The sequence below is a fragment of the Apteryx rowi genome, unplaced genomic scaffold (genome assembly GCF_003343035.1).
Source record: "Apteryx rowi isolate R43461 unplaced genomic scaffold, aptRow1 scaffold_0, whole genome shotgun sequence".
Classification (NCBI taxonomy): Eukaryota; Metazoa; Chordata; class Aves; order Apterygiformes; family Apterygidae; genus Apteryx; species Apteryx rowi.
This window is the reverse complement of record NW_020447195.1, coordinates 1185677-1200081: the sequence shown is the minus strand read 5'-3', so window position 1 is coordinate 1200081 and position 14405 is coordinate 1185677. Positions and strand designations below refer to the sequence as shown.

At 49.0% G+C, this 14405-nt stretch overlaps 1 protein-coding gene across 1 annotated transcript; it reads left to right on the top strand.

Annotated features, from left to right (window-relative positions):
• The first annotated feature begins 254 nt into the window (after positions 1–254).
• LOC112961913 (thyrotropin-releasing hormone receptor-like) lies at positions 255–10472 on the top strand. Its single transcript, XM_026057635.1, has 2 exons — positions 255–986; positions 10077–10472. Exons 1-2 carry the CDS (start codon positions 267–269, stop codon positions 10470–10472), a joined length of 1116 nt encoding a protein of 371 aa, XP_025913420.1. The 5' UTR covers positions 255–266.
• Positions 10473–14405: the final 3933 nt, after the last annotated feature.

Genomic DNA, 14405 nt, shown 5'->3' with positions numbered 1-14405 from the left:
AAGGCGCAGCAGCGGGGAAGTTTGCACGACGGCGGAGGCGCGGAGCTGGCTGCGAGCAAGATTTGGGGAAGAATCGGGCAAAAAGGCGAGGGAGGAGCCGGGGCCGGAGCGGGGGCGCGGGGGGCAGCGGGCGGCTCGGCGCCGAGCTGCGCCGGGAGCGGGGTCGGGGCGCGCAGGAGCCCCCGGGTGCTGCGCCCATGGACAACGGCACGGCCCGCCCGGGCCCCGCGCTGGGCCCCCCCGGCGGCAACCAGACCCTGGGCAAGATGCCCCAGCACCCCCTGGAGCTGCAGGTGGTGACCATCCTGCTGGTGCTGCTCGTCTGCGGGGTGGGCATCGTGGGCAACGCCATGGTGGTGCTGGTGGTGCTCCGCACCAAGCACATGGTGACCCCCACCAACTGCTACCTGGTGAGTCTGGCTGTGGCCGACCTCATCGTCCTGCTGGCAGCCGGGCTGCCCAACATTTCAGAAGTGGTGGCTTCTTGGGTGTATGGCTATGCYGGCTGCCTTTGCATCACCTATTTGCAGTACCTGGGCATCAACATCTCAGCCTGGTCCATCACTGCTTTCACGGTGGAGCGCTACATCGCTATCTGCCACTCCATCAAGGCGCAGCTCCTGTGCACCGTGTCCCGAGCCAAGCGCATCATCTCCTCACTGTGGCTCTTCACCTCCCTCTATTGCCTCATGTGGTTCTTCCTGGTGGACACGTCCCAGGTCATCTTTTCGGATGGGGCGCAGGTCAGTTGTGGCTACCGGGTCTCCAGAAGCCTTTACATGCCCATTTATTTCTTGGACTTTGTTGTCTTCTACATCATCCCATTGGGGCTGGCAACTGTCCTCTACGGGCTCATTGCCCGCATCCTCTTCACGAGCCCCCTGCCTACCACGCYGCAGCACGCCTGCCTGGGCTCCATGCACCAGGGCGGCTCCCACAACCTCTCCTGCCGGAGCAACGAGGGGGCCCTGAGCTCCCGCAAGCAGGTAGGGGCACCGCGCTGGGCTGGAGGCAGTGCTGAAAGGTCTCTGTGCTTGGAGGGGGGGGGGTGGACCCTGGTGGGGCTTGGGCACCCCAGTATTTTACTTCCCTTGGTGGGGGGTGCTGGGAGGGGTTGGTTCCCTGCACAGAGGCACTCCAAAACACAGCTGGGATCTGGCAGTGCAGATATGTCCCCCAGCTCTGGCTGCACTCCAAGGAGCAGAGCCGGGCTCCAGTGTGACTTGGGAGAGGCAGGACGGCAGGCCTCCATCTCTCTTGAAGCAGGGTTGGTTGCTGGATAATTAATGATTAATTGCACCACCCCCCGCCCAAAAGAGGGGAGTGCTAGGTCACCTTATGCTAGTGAGACTCGTCCCCCAGGCAGGGTCCTGTGCAGGTAGCTTGGGGTTTAGAGGAGCAAAGGGAGAGCTGGCACTACCCCCCTGCCTGCCCTCCGAGCTCAGGCACCGCCACAGCCCCGGGCTCCCTGCAGCTGGGAACGTGCCTCCGAGACAGCAGCTTGTTCTCACTCTCAGTGACTCCTCTGCTGTTTTCTCCTCTGCCTGATTTCTCTCTCCTTTTCTTTTTCTTCCCATGTTCTTTTGCCATTGTTTCTCCTCTCTCTCTCTCTGCCACATGGACAATTTACTGTCTTGTCCTCATCTCCTTAGRCATAGCAGGGACTGGAGACGGGACTCTCTTGCCTGTTAGCTGGCAGTTTGCAGGGGACCTTCCCATTCAGGTTTCAAACTTTGAGTAAGCTGAGACATGGGCTATTTGAAAAGAAGGGTGTGAATCTGGGAGTTTGGCTGTTCTGCTGCGATTCTGAGCAAGCAGGACCCCGTTTCCAGCCAGCCTTGGCTAGAGCCTTCTGTCTTAGAGCTCTGACTTTTACAATTCAGTATTTTATTACCTAACTAGCACAAGAGCCTCCATTCCCTGGGAGAGATGATTCTCTGAGAGGGAGAGAACAGCTCAGTGGATGCGTATTTCTTTATGAACTTCTAAGTCTTTTCACTCCAGCTTTTTCTTTCCATGTAGCACAGAAAGGCTTTGCGCAAGTAGTGATTTCTCTTAAAAGCTCCCCTGTAGTCTCTGGCTGCTTTGGTACGCCAGGCATGGTGTTCGGCAGCCAGGTCTCTAGTTACTCCAAGGCAGTCCCACAAGGTGCATGTCCAGAGGGTCAAGAAACCTGCTCTATTTTCTATTACACCAGGAGTTTTCCTTCTTAACCTCCCAAAACATCTGGATGTGCAAAGACTCCCTCTGGCTTGCCTGACATCTCAGAGCTAGGATCGTTAGCATTAGATAGGTTATTGAGCTTTTAAACTGTAAAGCTGTAAGTTTTTTGGAAAGGTGGAGCCTCATTATCTCCATTATATAATCCACACCTACCTCTCTATATCAATATATGTGTGTGTAATAGTGATAGTATTGATTATCGTAATCAGTATYCTGATCGTATAAATGAAAGAAAAGAGAGTCACGGGGAGCCTCAGCCGAAAAAACCCAAGCTGTTGCCAGAGGCGGCCGCGTGCAGCCCTGCCCTGGGAGAGCCTGGGCAGAGGCGGCGGAGGGTCATCTCGCCGGCCCAGATCAGACAGCGAGCAGTGAGACTCCCTTGGACGCAGCGTAGGTCCTGCTGTACCATTACATGTGCTTTTTCTCTCCTTGCTTTTCTAGCCAGCCCTGATGGAGGTGAGCTGACTGCTTTCACCTGGTAAATGAAAAGCTCTAGCACAAACTTGGCAGGCAGCAACAGTTTTCAAGGGTCCTAATTACAAAAGTCATCTTCTCAGTCGAACTAATGGTAGTGTAACTTAGAAGCAGAGCTCGTACAGGACAAGCATCAAAGCAGACAAACTTGGCTTTTAACTGATATATTCAAGTCATTTAGCAAGATGTGAAGTTTGGTGGTAGGATGCCTCATGCTGCCCCAGTGCCTTCCGTGGCTCTGCCGTTGTTCAGTAAGCCTCCGAGATGGAAAACCTCCCCTTCGGTGTCTAGCTGAGAGTCATCCAGCTTTAAGCAGCAAACTGCTGAGGACCTGGTTCAGTTATTAGAGGCTTACAAAGAGAAGTGGAGGTGAGTTATTAACCCCAGAATCAGGGAGCTAGGTGTGTTGATTTGTGGAATTACTCTCTAGCTTTTCACTTTGTCAAGAGCCCAGCTGAAGCACCTGAGAGCCTGCTGCGAGGCAGCTGCTCGTCTCGCAGAGAAAGCAGCGGCTCTCTGAGCCATGCTGTGAATCTGTTCGATCCACACAAACCAGAGGGAGTCCTTGCAGGCAGAGATGAGAGGGTTATTAGCATGTTTGATTGTTACTATCATAATATTTGGAAGTACTTAGCTCACTGAAGCCCTTCGAAGTCCAGTGAGTGAGAAGCAATCTGACTTGCACCCAGTTCAGGGCATGTTTTTAACATTCGTAATGCAGTAGTGACTTCAGACCAGTGCACYGTTAGATACTGTTACTTCCTTGATACCACAGCAGTTGTCAGCATAAAATAAGTGGGTATCCTGGACCCAAACTATTTATCGTCTGTCTGTGAAGCACAAACACCAGCTAAAATTCTGTTTGGCAAGGTGGACCAGAAYGTCCTTTCCCAAGCTGCTGACAGGAGCCACCTGGGACTCAGCCCTTGGTGTGGTAGAAGGTGAGGGACCATCCTCCTGCAGCATCTGTGGGGGCTGCGAGCTGCCTGCCTGCCCCAGCCTGCCGGGAGAAGTGTGTCAATAACTGAGGATTAACGCCAAAACTGTACACGGGGCCCAGGGAGCGGGCTTTCCTCTGAAGGTTAAAAAAGCCCAACCAAACACTTGTGAATAAATGCCAGCATACATCTGGCGTCYCAACCACTTCTTTATCTGCCACTGAGGTATGGGGAGACTTTATACCACTTTCACACTTTACTGCTGTCTTTCCCCATCTGGCTGCTGAGGAAGCTGCTTTGCAGGAGGGAGAGGAGGTGGCGGTTTTGTGCCAGCTCCACAGCAGATGCTTGTTTGCACGGAGCACCTGGAGGCTGCTGCAGAGYGCTTTGGTGCTGGTTCCTTGCACATGTTTCTTCTTGCGGTAAAGGAAAGCAGCAGAGATGTGCAAAAACCTGTGTGTTGGGAAGCATCTTGTGCCAGACTTTTCAGACTGTTTTATTTCCCAGGGCTTCCAGCAACATTTTGTTCAATGCRTCCTGCTGACTGCACACCTGCAGCTCTCCGAAACAGTCTGTGTCGAGGCCAATGGCACAGTCATGGTTTCTTTCCCCATCGCCACTGCTTATCCCACACCAGGTGACACGCTGGTTGGTCTGGGCCCTGCAGTCTTGCTAGCAAGAGCTTAAAAGCTGTTAGCAAAGTCTGCGTTAGGATGAGTCAAAGTTAAAATTTACTGTTGTTTAAGCAGTGCTTTCACCAGGAAAGCACAGTGACCCTGGTGCCCAGCTGAGTTGCTGTTCAGATTGCTGCTGCTGTGCCTTGCCCCAGCCATGGCATCATTCCCCCCCCCCCCCCAAAAAAAAAAAARAAGAGAGGAGGAAACACTGCTGYGTCTCAGATTAAACCATGGATGCTGTTTCACCATAGCTGACATTGGCTTAGGAGCTCATAAGTGGGTTTACTTGTTCATTAGTCACCTGTGGCCAGGGTAGAAAGGAAAGAGCCGCCTGCTGGGCTGATGCCTTTGCCTAGCACGCTCTCCAGGGGCGTCCTGAAAGCGTCACCGGGAGTTTCCATGGGGGGCCTTGGGAAAGCCTTGTCGTGAGTGTCGGAAGGATGGATCCGGCATCGGCAGCTGCTCTAGCAACAAATGCAGGAGGTCTCCAAGCCGAAAGGGTGATGAGAAGGCTACAGAAGTGGCATGTGTGCTACCAGTGGGATAAAAGTGACCAGTGGGATTAAAATGCCTTTCCTGTAGAGGGCTGGAACTTCTTTAAAAAGGTGACTGCTAAAGACAACATTAGAAATTATTTTTGCAAGTTTAGTGGCAAAACAGCAATACCGTCATTGCTGTCTTGCAGGAGCCACACGTGTAGTGAGTGCTTCCTGGGAACGTGCAGATGGCAGGCTGTTTCCCAGGTGATATGACGTAGCAGGAGCCTGACCCTGCAAATGCCTGTCTGAGATATAGACACCCCATCTGCCCAGGTCTGCTGGCCTCTCTAGCCAGCGGGGGACAGGCTCGTCCAGGCACCATGMGCAGAGTCCCCAGGAGATGCCTGGAAGGGGATGCCCCGGAGACACCCATTTTCCTCCATTGGCTATACAGAGCCGGGGTGGCTGGGGGTGTTTTGCTGTGGAGATCTAGAGTTCAGCAGTTGGACTCACCCCATGTGCTCCTGGGCAGTCCCTCTGCTGCACTGCTTGATTTTTTTGAGTGTGAAGATGCTGGCTTTCCCTCACTGCTGCCTCTAAAACACCCAGGTGCAGGGCAGGGCAAGGCCTAGGTTTCACTATGTCTATAGAAATGAAGACCTACAGAAATGAAGCCTGCAGATGTAACCACCAGACACCTCCAAACGTGCATTTCGTCTGCTGGTGAGGGACCACTAGAGGGAGCAGCTTTCCTTTTAAAAAAAAAAAAAAAAAAAAAAAAAAAGCTGAAATTCAAGGTGATGGTGCCCTGGCCGAGGAAGGGTGACACTGGTGGGGATGGATATCTGTGGCCTCTAGCCAGGCAGGGGGAGGCTGCATGAAGGCGGTTTCACATGCACATGTAAAAAGGGATGGGTCTAAGGACTGTAGTGGGATCCAAGATGCTGATCGCTTTGTCCTGCGAAGGCTGCTGGCAGGGGGTTTGTTCTGGGAATTGTACCTGGCTTGGCCCATGGAGCTGCCTGGTGGACTTAGAGCTGCCCCTTAATGTTGGCGTCCAGGATGTAGTCAGAGATGAGTACTTATTACAGCAAATACCTTGGTCATTCAGCAACATAAAACATGGGCTTATCTGCTTGAGCATTTTTTAGTTATATCAACTGATCTAGCAAAATATCTCACCTTTCTCTACAAAAGCTTGTGCTGCTTCTCTCCATAGCTCCTTTATTGCTGTTGTAAGTACACACTAATAACACAGTTGTAAAATAGTTGTTGGAAAAGTTGCTCTCTGCTGAGCTGGTGCTTCCCTGAGGGATGCTTTGAGGCTACAGCAAAACTCTGCCTTTTTTGGATCATAATTCAAGACTGCCCTAGATAGGGATAAATGTCTTTGTGTTCYCCCAAGCCCACCCCAGTGCTGATTAGGTTCATTTTTTTCACTAGAGCACTAGAAGTAAGAGATTAGGAAGCCCTAGACCATTATGGTTCCTCATGATACTTCTTTGATTTTTGTGATTTTTGGAAAAGTTTAAAAAAAACCCAAAACCTGCTTTCCTCCATTAGCCTAGAAAAGGGCATAAATGAGCTGCTTAAAGCATAACCACAGAAAAACACGCTTAGCTGAGCTGTGCTAGAGTTACTCTCCTTGTCAAGGCAAAGTGAAGCAAGATGCGGAAACAGGTTTCCAGGCATAGAGACAATGACGTTGGAGCATTTCATTCCCCTTGATGGAGATGTGAAAGTGAGTTTGGGATAGACCATTATATTTTAAGCAGAGGAGGCGTACTGTGTCATATACGACTTTGCTCGGGTGACACCCAGGAGAACGTGGTCCATATCGATGGCTGGCTTTAAAAGGCCCATTTCAGTGTTGCAGAAGGCTYGGGGCAGGGATGCCCATCTCATCTTGCAGTCTGGACGCAGTGTCCTAGGAGAGGACTGAATGCATTTACTGAGAGAGAGATAATAAATCCTTACAGCGTTGTTTCCACACCGGATTCCTCTCATGGGGCAAAGATAACATTTTCGAAGGGCTTTAGGATGTGGGAAGCACTCGTCTGATCACAGAGCTTCTGCGGTCTGGGAGTGGGACCCCTTCTGGAGCTTCTGGGAGAAGAAGAGCTTCTGCTCTCTTCTGGAGCTGTGGGAACAAGTGGACGCTAAATCAGGCCGAAGCTGGGTGAGTGCAGGCTGGGTCTGCCGGCATTTCCATAACAACTAGCTGAAAAGCAGGGGCAGTTATGGCTAAAAGGCAGATGAATCACTAGTTCTTTTCCGTACTTGATTTCCATTGGTCTCAGAAATTCTGGGACCAAATTACTTTTGAGCCTTATTAAGCTACCCTCCATCTGCCAAACAAGGCAGAGAGTTACAACAGTCAAAAAGTCAAAGATGTTTAAGGCTCACAAGAAAGCACACGAGCAGCATTAATCTATTAGCTTTAAAGGAGCCATTTCAGCCCTACGGAAAGCTCTTATCCAGAAGTGACACCTGTCAGAGAGCAAAGGGCACAAGTCCAGGGGGTTACTCTAGGCAGCCCCGAGGTGGGTCATTTTGCACCTTGGGCACCGAGACAACTGCTGTGGTGAGTGACGAGTGTCTGTGTTTCAGTGAGGATCTGCGTAGGTGTAGTATTTCGCTTTCCTGGGACATATTTTGCAGTGAACCAGCTGCTGAGGACTGCTAAAATTGACAGACTCCCACCTCTCCTGTCCCAGGAGATGTCCCTTTGACAAGGGGCCCCTTCAGGCTGGACCAGGGGGCCTGCAGTCTGCAGATCAGCTGGATAAAGCATGGAGCCTGCCTGAATCTCCCAGGAGAGTCAGTCTGGATAAATTCCTTAGTGGAGGGGAACTAAATGCTGACTGAAATTGTACTTAGGATTGCTTAAGATGAGCAGTTGGTTGTATCTTGCTGTAGGGTTCAGCTGATTATCACCATTTTGTTCAAATCAGTTGCATTCAGATTCTCAGATGTACCAAAATATGGCAAAAGCAACTCTCTTTACAAACCTGAAAAACCGGTGAACATAGTTGGGTTTGTCGGTATGGTCTGAGCTCTTCCTACATAGACAGAAATAGCCTCAATAGCTCTGCTGTGGAGTTGGGTCTCTGCACCCGACTGCTCCCTGTCTGTCTCTTCCAGACTAATTTCTCACAATGATCATTACTTCTCCCAGTGGTGTGTAGCCTCTACCATGTCATGTATCTTTTCCCAATAACTGGTAACAATCTTTCTTGTGTTTATTGCATTTTTTTTTCTTTTTAATCATTGCAAATCTTTAGCATCAAGTTCATCTGCTTCATTGCCATTATCAGTAAAAACACCCCGGGTGGCATCTACAAAGACACATCAAGATTGCCATGAAATCCATCTCATCCTTGTCCTCAAGACTTCATTCCTCTCCTGTCACCAGCTGGGGTAAATAACATCTTTTATTTTTCTTTTAAGTTTTTCTATTTATGCTGAATGGTCCATCACTGTCATTCTATATGCCTATCTGCTATAATCACAGAATCACAGATAAAGATGGTTAGAGAGAGAAGCAGAGCACGTGGGTCCCATTCACACGTGCTGCCTGTGCAGCGTACAGAGGCAAGGAAAGACCTGCCCCTTGCTGGGCTGATTTGGCACCTGGGAGCTCTCCGTTCCCAGGTCTTGCCATGCAGACTGCAGCAATACGGTCTCACCACCGATGTAAAGACACTCCTGCTCTTGGCACRGGGCAGTCGAGTCTGTCTTGCCCGGCATGTGAGCCTCGGCAGTAACAACCATGCTGGCAGTTAGAGAGTTGGTCATGGTCAGCCACGCACCAAGTGCTGCTGAAACCTCTGCTGTCTGCTTCCCGAGCTATCTGCTGAGGAGTATTTCTGAAAAACAGACAGGCATCGCCACAGCAGTTACATGCCAGAAAGGACGGCTTGGAACCAAAAGCTTGCGAGACGACACTCACTTTTGTGGATCCAGCCAGCCCTTGCAAGCAAGGCACCGAAAAGCTCTGAAGTTACCTTTTACTGACACATCTTGTACAATCTCTTATATCTTTCCCAAAAGGCAGTAGACTGTGGCAGCAAGCACACTGTAGTCTTAGCTACAGCCTAAGAACTCACAGTATCTTTGTAAGATCTTATTCTGGGAAGTGTCCTCACATTCCCAATAAACCGCACACAGCAAAACACTTCTAATTTGGCTTCAACTTGACAACAGTTCCTCTTTCTTGTGGGGAAAGTTTTGTTGCCCCTGCCAGCCACCCCTGATTTCCACTCAGAGCATTACAGGAAAGCACAGTTGCTTGTAACAGTAAAAAAATGTATTGCAAGAAAAGCTGAGTATAAATATGATCTAAGTGCTTATTTCCTTATAAAGAGTTGGAGTCATTGCACAACCCCCTTTTTTGACGTTTGAAACACCACTGCCTTAATATGCATGCGGCATCACTGTTTACTCTTGCTTCCCTCCTTGAGGACGTGTATGGTGTAAGAATTTGCTGGAGGATGATTGTCACCTACCAGAACTAGCTCTCAAAATTATTTGGATCACCGGAGTTTCAGTGCAAAAAACACTTTCTTAATCAAGCTTGAGTCCAGCTGAGGGCAATTACTGCCCACTTCTGAATTCTCAATGTCTCCTTGTTCCTAATATGTTAATGTAGTACTTCCCTAGAGCACTGCAAATTAAAATAACCCATACCAATTAGCTAAGTATCTCCCATACCAGCACGAGTGAGGAATTTGTGTAGGATTCCAGGCGCTCTCCTCTGCTGCCGGTGCTGCTGCTCTGTACCGGGAGGCTCTCGATGGAAACAGCATAGGCAGTGTAGGAAGTCAGTTGATCCGGGACAGGGAGTTGAGACATACCCTGCAGTACCCCCAGACCTTGGGATCCTGCCTTTGCAAAGGTTAGTTTCTCCACTGATTTCTTATGAGCAATTTTCAAAATTGCTTTCTATTACAGAAATTCCCTTGATTATTTCAAACTCATTTCCAGGATAGCGGATGCTTGTCCTAAAGCATTTTAATAGCTTAAATGATAGGTGAAAAACCATCATTTAAGGGTTTTATTTATGCAAAATTGGTTTCATGGAACAAAACAGATTCAGAGAGGAAGAGAGTCCCATAGTCTGCACACCTATTTAAATCTTATTTATTATAAATGCTTAAAGAGAGATGGGAGTGCTACACAGACTTTGAATTAGCCGTTTGCACAGTTCTTTCCAGGTGGGAAGGCTCTGCTGGAGATCTAGCCTCATCTGACTATTTTTCTTTTTGCATAACCTCAACTGAAAGGTGACCAAAATGCTGGCAGTCGTCGTGGTCCTCTTTGCCCTCCTGTGGATGCCTTATCGCACACTGGTGGTGGTGAACTCCTTCATGGACCCTCCGTACCTGAACATCTGGTTCCTTCTCTTCTGTCGGATGTGCATTTATCTGAACAGCGCCATCAATCCCATCATTTATAACCTGATGTCCCAGAAATTCAGGGCTGCTTTTAGAAAGTTATGCAAGTGTGAACAGAATAGCACCGAGAACCGCCTCCCGTACACTGCCCCGGTGTACTACAGCGTTGTGAAGGACTATTCTCACGACAGCTCCGATCACAACGTTACTGAACAAGAAGATCTCAACAGTCTCCCTGCGCTGGCAAAGAAAAGCAAGCCTGCCAAAGAAGCACCAGGACCCTGAAACAACCCAGGCAGTGGGAGCTATGTGGCTGTATGCGCTGTGTTGGGAAAGTGCCAAAAGAAATTGCTTTGGCATTGCAGCAAGCTTAATTTAGTRCCTCTCTAGGGCATTTAACAAAACAGATTCTTAGAGGCAAAATAATTTGCTTTTMCTTAATGCTAGTTTATTCTTGCTTGGTGAAGTGGTAGGCACAAGTCAATGTTTAGCATCTTTAAAGAATCTGCAATTAAATATAACATTGCAATGCCATTCTGTGTTATGTGCAAATGCAACTATCTGTTCAGTTGGGCCAGAGCATTGGAAGGACATCCAGAAAGAGAAAGACTTGGCTGGAAAAAAACCCTTTCTGCTGAACCAGTTTTCTTGTAGGGTGGGATTCACCCATCCAGATTTAGACGCCTATAACATAGAAACCTCCATGTGAGCTGCTCAACTAGAGTCCTGTTATAGTTAATGGAGATAATTAGGTGCTTCCGGAAAGTGGCTCATCTCACCTCAGGATAGTCATCTGAGGAAGGCACCTGCCTTGGGAGGAGCCAAATGACCCCCTAGATGTGACTGTTTCTCTCTGCTGATTGTGAAGGAACCAAGCTGGCTGTCTCAGATGGAAAATCCTGTTTTGGAGGTCTGAGGCTGGCTGTCCTGACTCTCACCCCGTGCTTCTGGGAATGCTGCCGTGCTGGGAGCACATAAACACAAGATCCAGACTGGCTGCATCTGCTACAGGAAAAGAAAGAAACTAATAGTAATGGGTGCTCCTTAAGATAGTAGTAATATTTCCAATATCTTAGTCTAATTTTTTCTGGATAATTTTATCTTTTCTGCCTAAATTCCTGCAGTTGTTCCAACGGGATATTGCAGCTCTGTTCTGCTCAACGTGGTGCAGTGCAGCAGCATACCACTGCTCAGGTGCCGTGCTCTGCCCCAAGTGTAGTTGCATTACGACAGCAGGTGAAGCAATTCGCTTATTTTCTGAGAATAATTCGTGAAAATTTGCAAAGTGTTTTGTGATAAGTGACATGCTAACTATAAGACACTAACAATACTCATTGCTGTTACCATCTAATAAGCATAGTGGATGTTCATTACCCAGCACATTCGAGAAACCAGCCCAAGCACACTTGCCCCAGACTTGCAAGAGACTATTTCGACTAGGAATAAAATATAAAAGATTACACATGAACCAAATGCTAAGGCTCTTGCGAAATAAAATAGATGTCAGCCATCAGTAACCCTGAAGTGACTGTAAAAAATTCTTCCTAGAACAGTTAATTCAGCCTCACTATTTAGCATTGTTTTTCAGCAAACTGTAGCATTAAATGATCTTACAGTTTTGCTTCCACTTTGGAAAAGACCTGTGTGATATTTCTAAGAGCACAAGGCTTCAAGTAACCTTTATATCTATGGAAAATAACTTGCCTGTGTGAGTCAGAACAAGACCTATGCTTTCYACCAGGGAGCAAAGAACTGTTCAGGATCTGTTGCAGTTTCGTGTAAGGTGACTTTGCATTGGTTAATATATTGTGACTTACTGAACTACCTATTCTAGACACAAAATAATTGTAGGGTGAAGAAAAAGAATGTTGTTTTTGCAGGTATGTGAAATACCATTTGTTTGAAATTTAAGGATTCGTGTCATTTTTGTGTTTTTTTGTGTATACTAGGACTTTAGGAACAAAGATCCTCTTTATTGTTGTTAAGGAAGCTCTGCACACAGATTTGGGATTTGCTTCTTGAAGAAAATGAAACTGCCTTGGCTACAGCATGAGAAAATTGTTCCACTTAGCAAAAGAAACTAGGAAAAAAAATGATTCGCTGGTGACAATCTTTTCTCTAGTACAGGCGCTTTTTCCCTTAGCACAAGTTTTTCCTCAGCAGCTTAGAGCAAACCATTGGCAAAAGCATCAGCAGACAAACAAGCCTGGTAGCACAAGGGGCACCTTGAAGTAACGCACAGGTCAAGGGTAACATGGGGAAGGAGAGCCCAGGGGCCCTATTGCGGGCGACTGATGGGGTCTGTGGCTGGATGTGCCTGCATGCACCATGCACGGCTGTGGATCACTGCCGTGTTACAAAATTATAACTACAGCATGGACAAGTGGAGATCTGAACTGTGAATTCCCGTTTCTGCGAGATGATCCCTGCATCGCTATCTAGGAGTTGTTTTTGCCCCCTGTCGCAGCCTCTATGTCTAAACATATTTAACATCCAGAACGGCAGCTGGGTTCTCCCATCTCTGCAGCTCAAATAGCGGCTAAACTTGCATTTGTGATGTTGAAAGTGAGCAGAAAGCCACTAAAATTTAATGGACCTTTTAAGTCTCTGGAGGAGTTGCCTGACTTGAATTATGCCCCCCAGCATCTGTGTTGCTCACTTGGCTGAACAACTTACAAGGGAAATAACTTATTTGTACCATGTGAACTAAGGATTTTACACTTCAGCTTGAAGGAGGTAAAACACCTCTTGTTGAGAGGTTTTTCAATGCAGCAACCTGAGAGAGGATCTTGTCAAAAGAAACCGGATTTGTAATCTAGCCCGTGGATAAAAAGCACTGTGCAGTTTGCCCCGTGGCTGTGTGAGCCGCTGTTCATGAGCGTTGCAGCGGCTGCAGGGGATACGTGCGAGCGCATCTCCTAAACCCCAGGCCTGGRGGCTCCTTGTGAAGGAGTGGTTTTGGGTAGAGTCATACCAGACACCCCGGGCACGTGCTGGTGATATCCAGCCCCGGCCGGCCGGGGACTGCAGCTGCCGAGAGCAGCCTCCTCCCCGCTTTCCTCCCTGCTCTCCGGCAGAGCCGTGCTGCTATAAGGGGGTGGTGGAAGGGAAGGGGGAAAGAGAGGAGCGAATTGGCCCTTGCGAGCAGTGCGGTAGTTCCCTGCAAGCATGGCAGGGTGGCCGGGACTGGGAGCTGGGACTCTGCATCCCCTGTTTGCATGTTTTTGATACAATAAATAGGTGATGGCAGGAGGCAGCTGCCTGCCCCCGGGCGCAGCCGAGCGCAGGGGGCGGCGGAGGACGATGCCTGCCCGGAGGCATCGAGCGCACGGCCCRTCTCCTCCGAGGACGGGCTGTTCTGCCCCCTTTATCCTGCCTGACCCTGCGGCAGGTGCCCGGGGAAGAGCAGCAGGAAATCCAGCTTGGTCCCACGGCTGCATGGGAAGAGGATTTAGTGTCCGAGCTTGGAAACCCTTCTGCATCCTGACCTCAGGCGTGAGATATACTGCTTGACAGACAGCTCCTATCTCTGTCAAACCAAGYAGCTCAGTGCCGAAGCATTTCCAGTGGGATCTCTTCCATGTCCCCAGTCTTTGCTGTTCCCCGTTATGCTTTTTTYCCCAGACAGTGACAGAGACATTCTAAAAATACTGTTCTCTTAATTAAATTTCAGCCTCAGGYCAATGGCTAATTGATGGTTCTGAAAGTTTTGTTCAACATACATGGGATTCAATTAAAAAACAGTTCTCTTTTCCCCTTTCTGCCCTTACCTGCCAAGTACTGCATGACCCTTTGTTAGTTCTCCAGGAGTAATTGGCAGATAAATTCCTCCAGCACCACGAGATCTCCAGCAAACGCACCAGAGCGTTAAACTCGGTAGAGCAGCAGCGAGTCCCTGCTCCTCCTCCCCACGCTTATTCTGACATGTCAGGAGGGTTTGAGAGCATTTTAGGGGGAGGTCGTGGAGGAAGGTCAGTGTGTAGCTTGCTAAGGAGATGCTGGTTGAGAGGACGGGCAGCTGCATGCTGTCAGGAAATAAATCACCAGCAGAAAGGATCAAAAGAAATAGCTCTGCTGCTGGAGGCTTTGGCCAATGGCTCCCGGAGGGTCCCCYGGCAGAGGGGGTTTGGAGGCAGGCAGCCGAAGCTCGAGCCCTGTCACACCGCTTGATAGTTTTATACCATCAGCAGCAGTTTAATATCAGTGAAGCTGAAAATC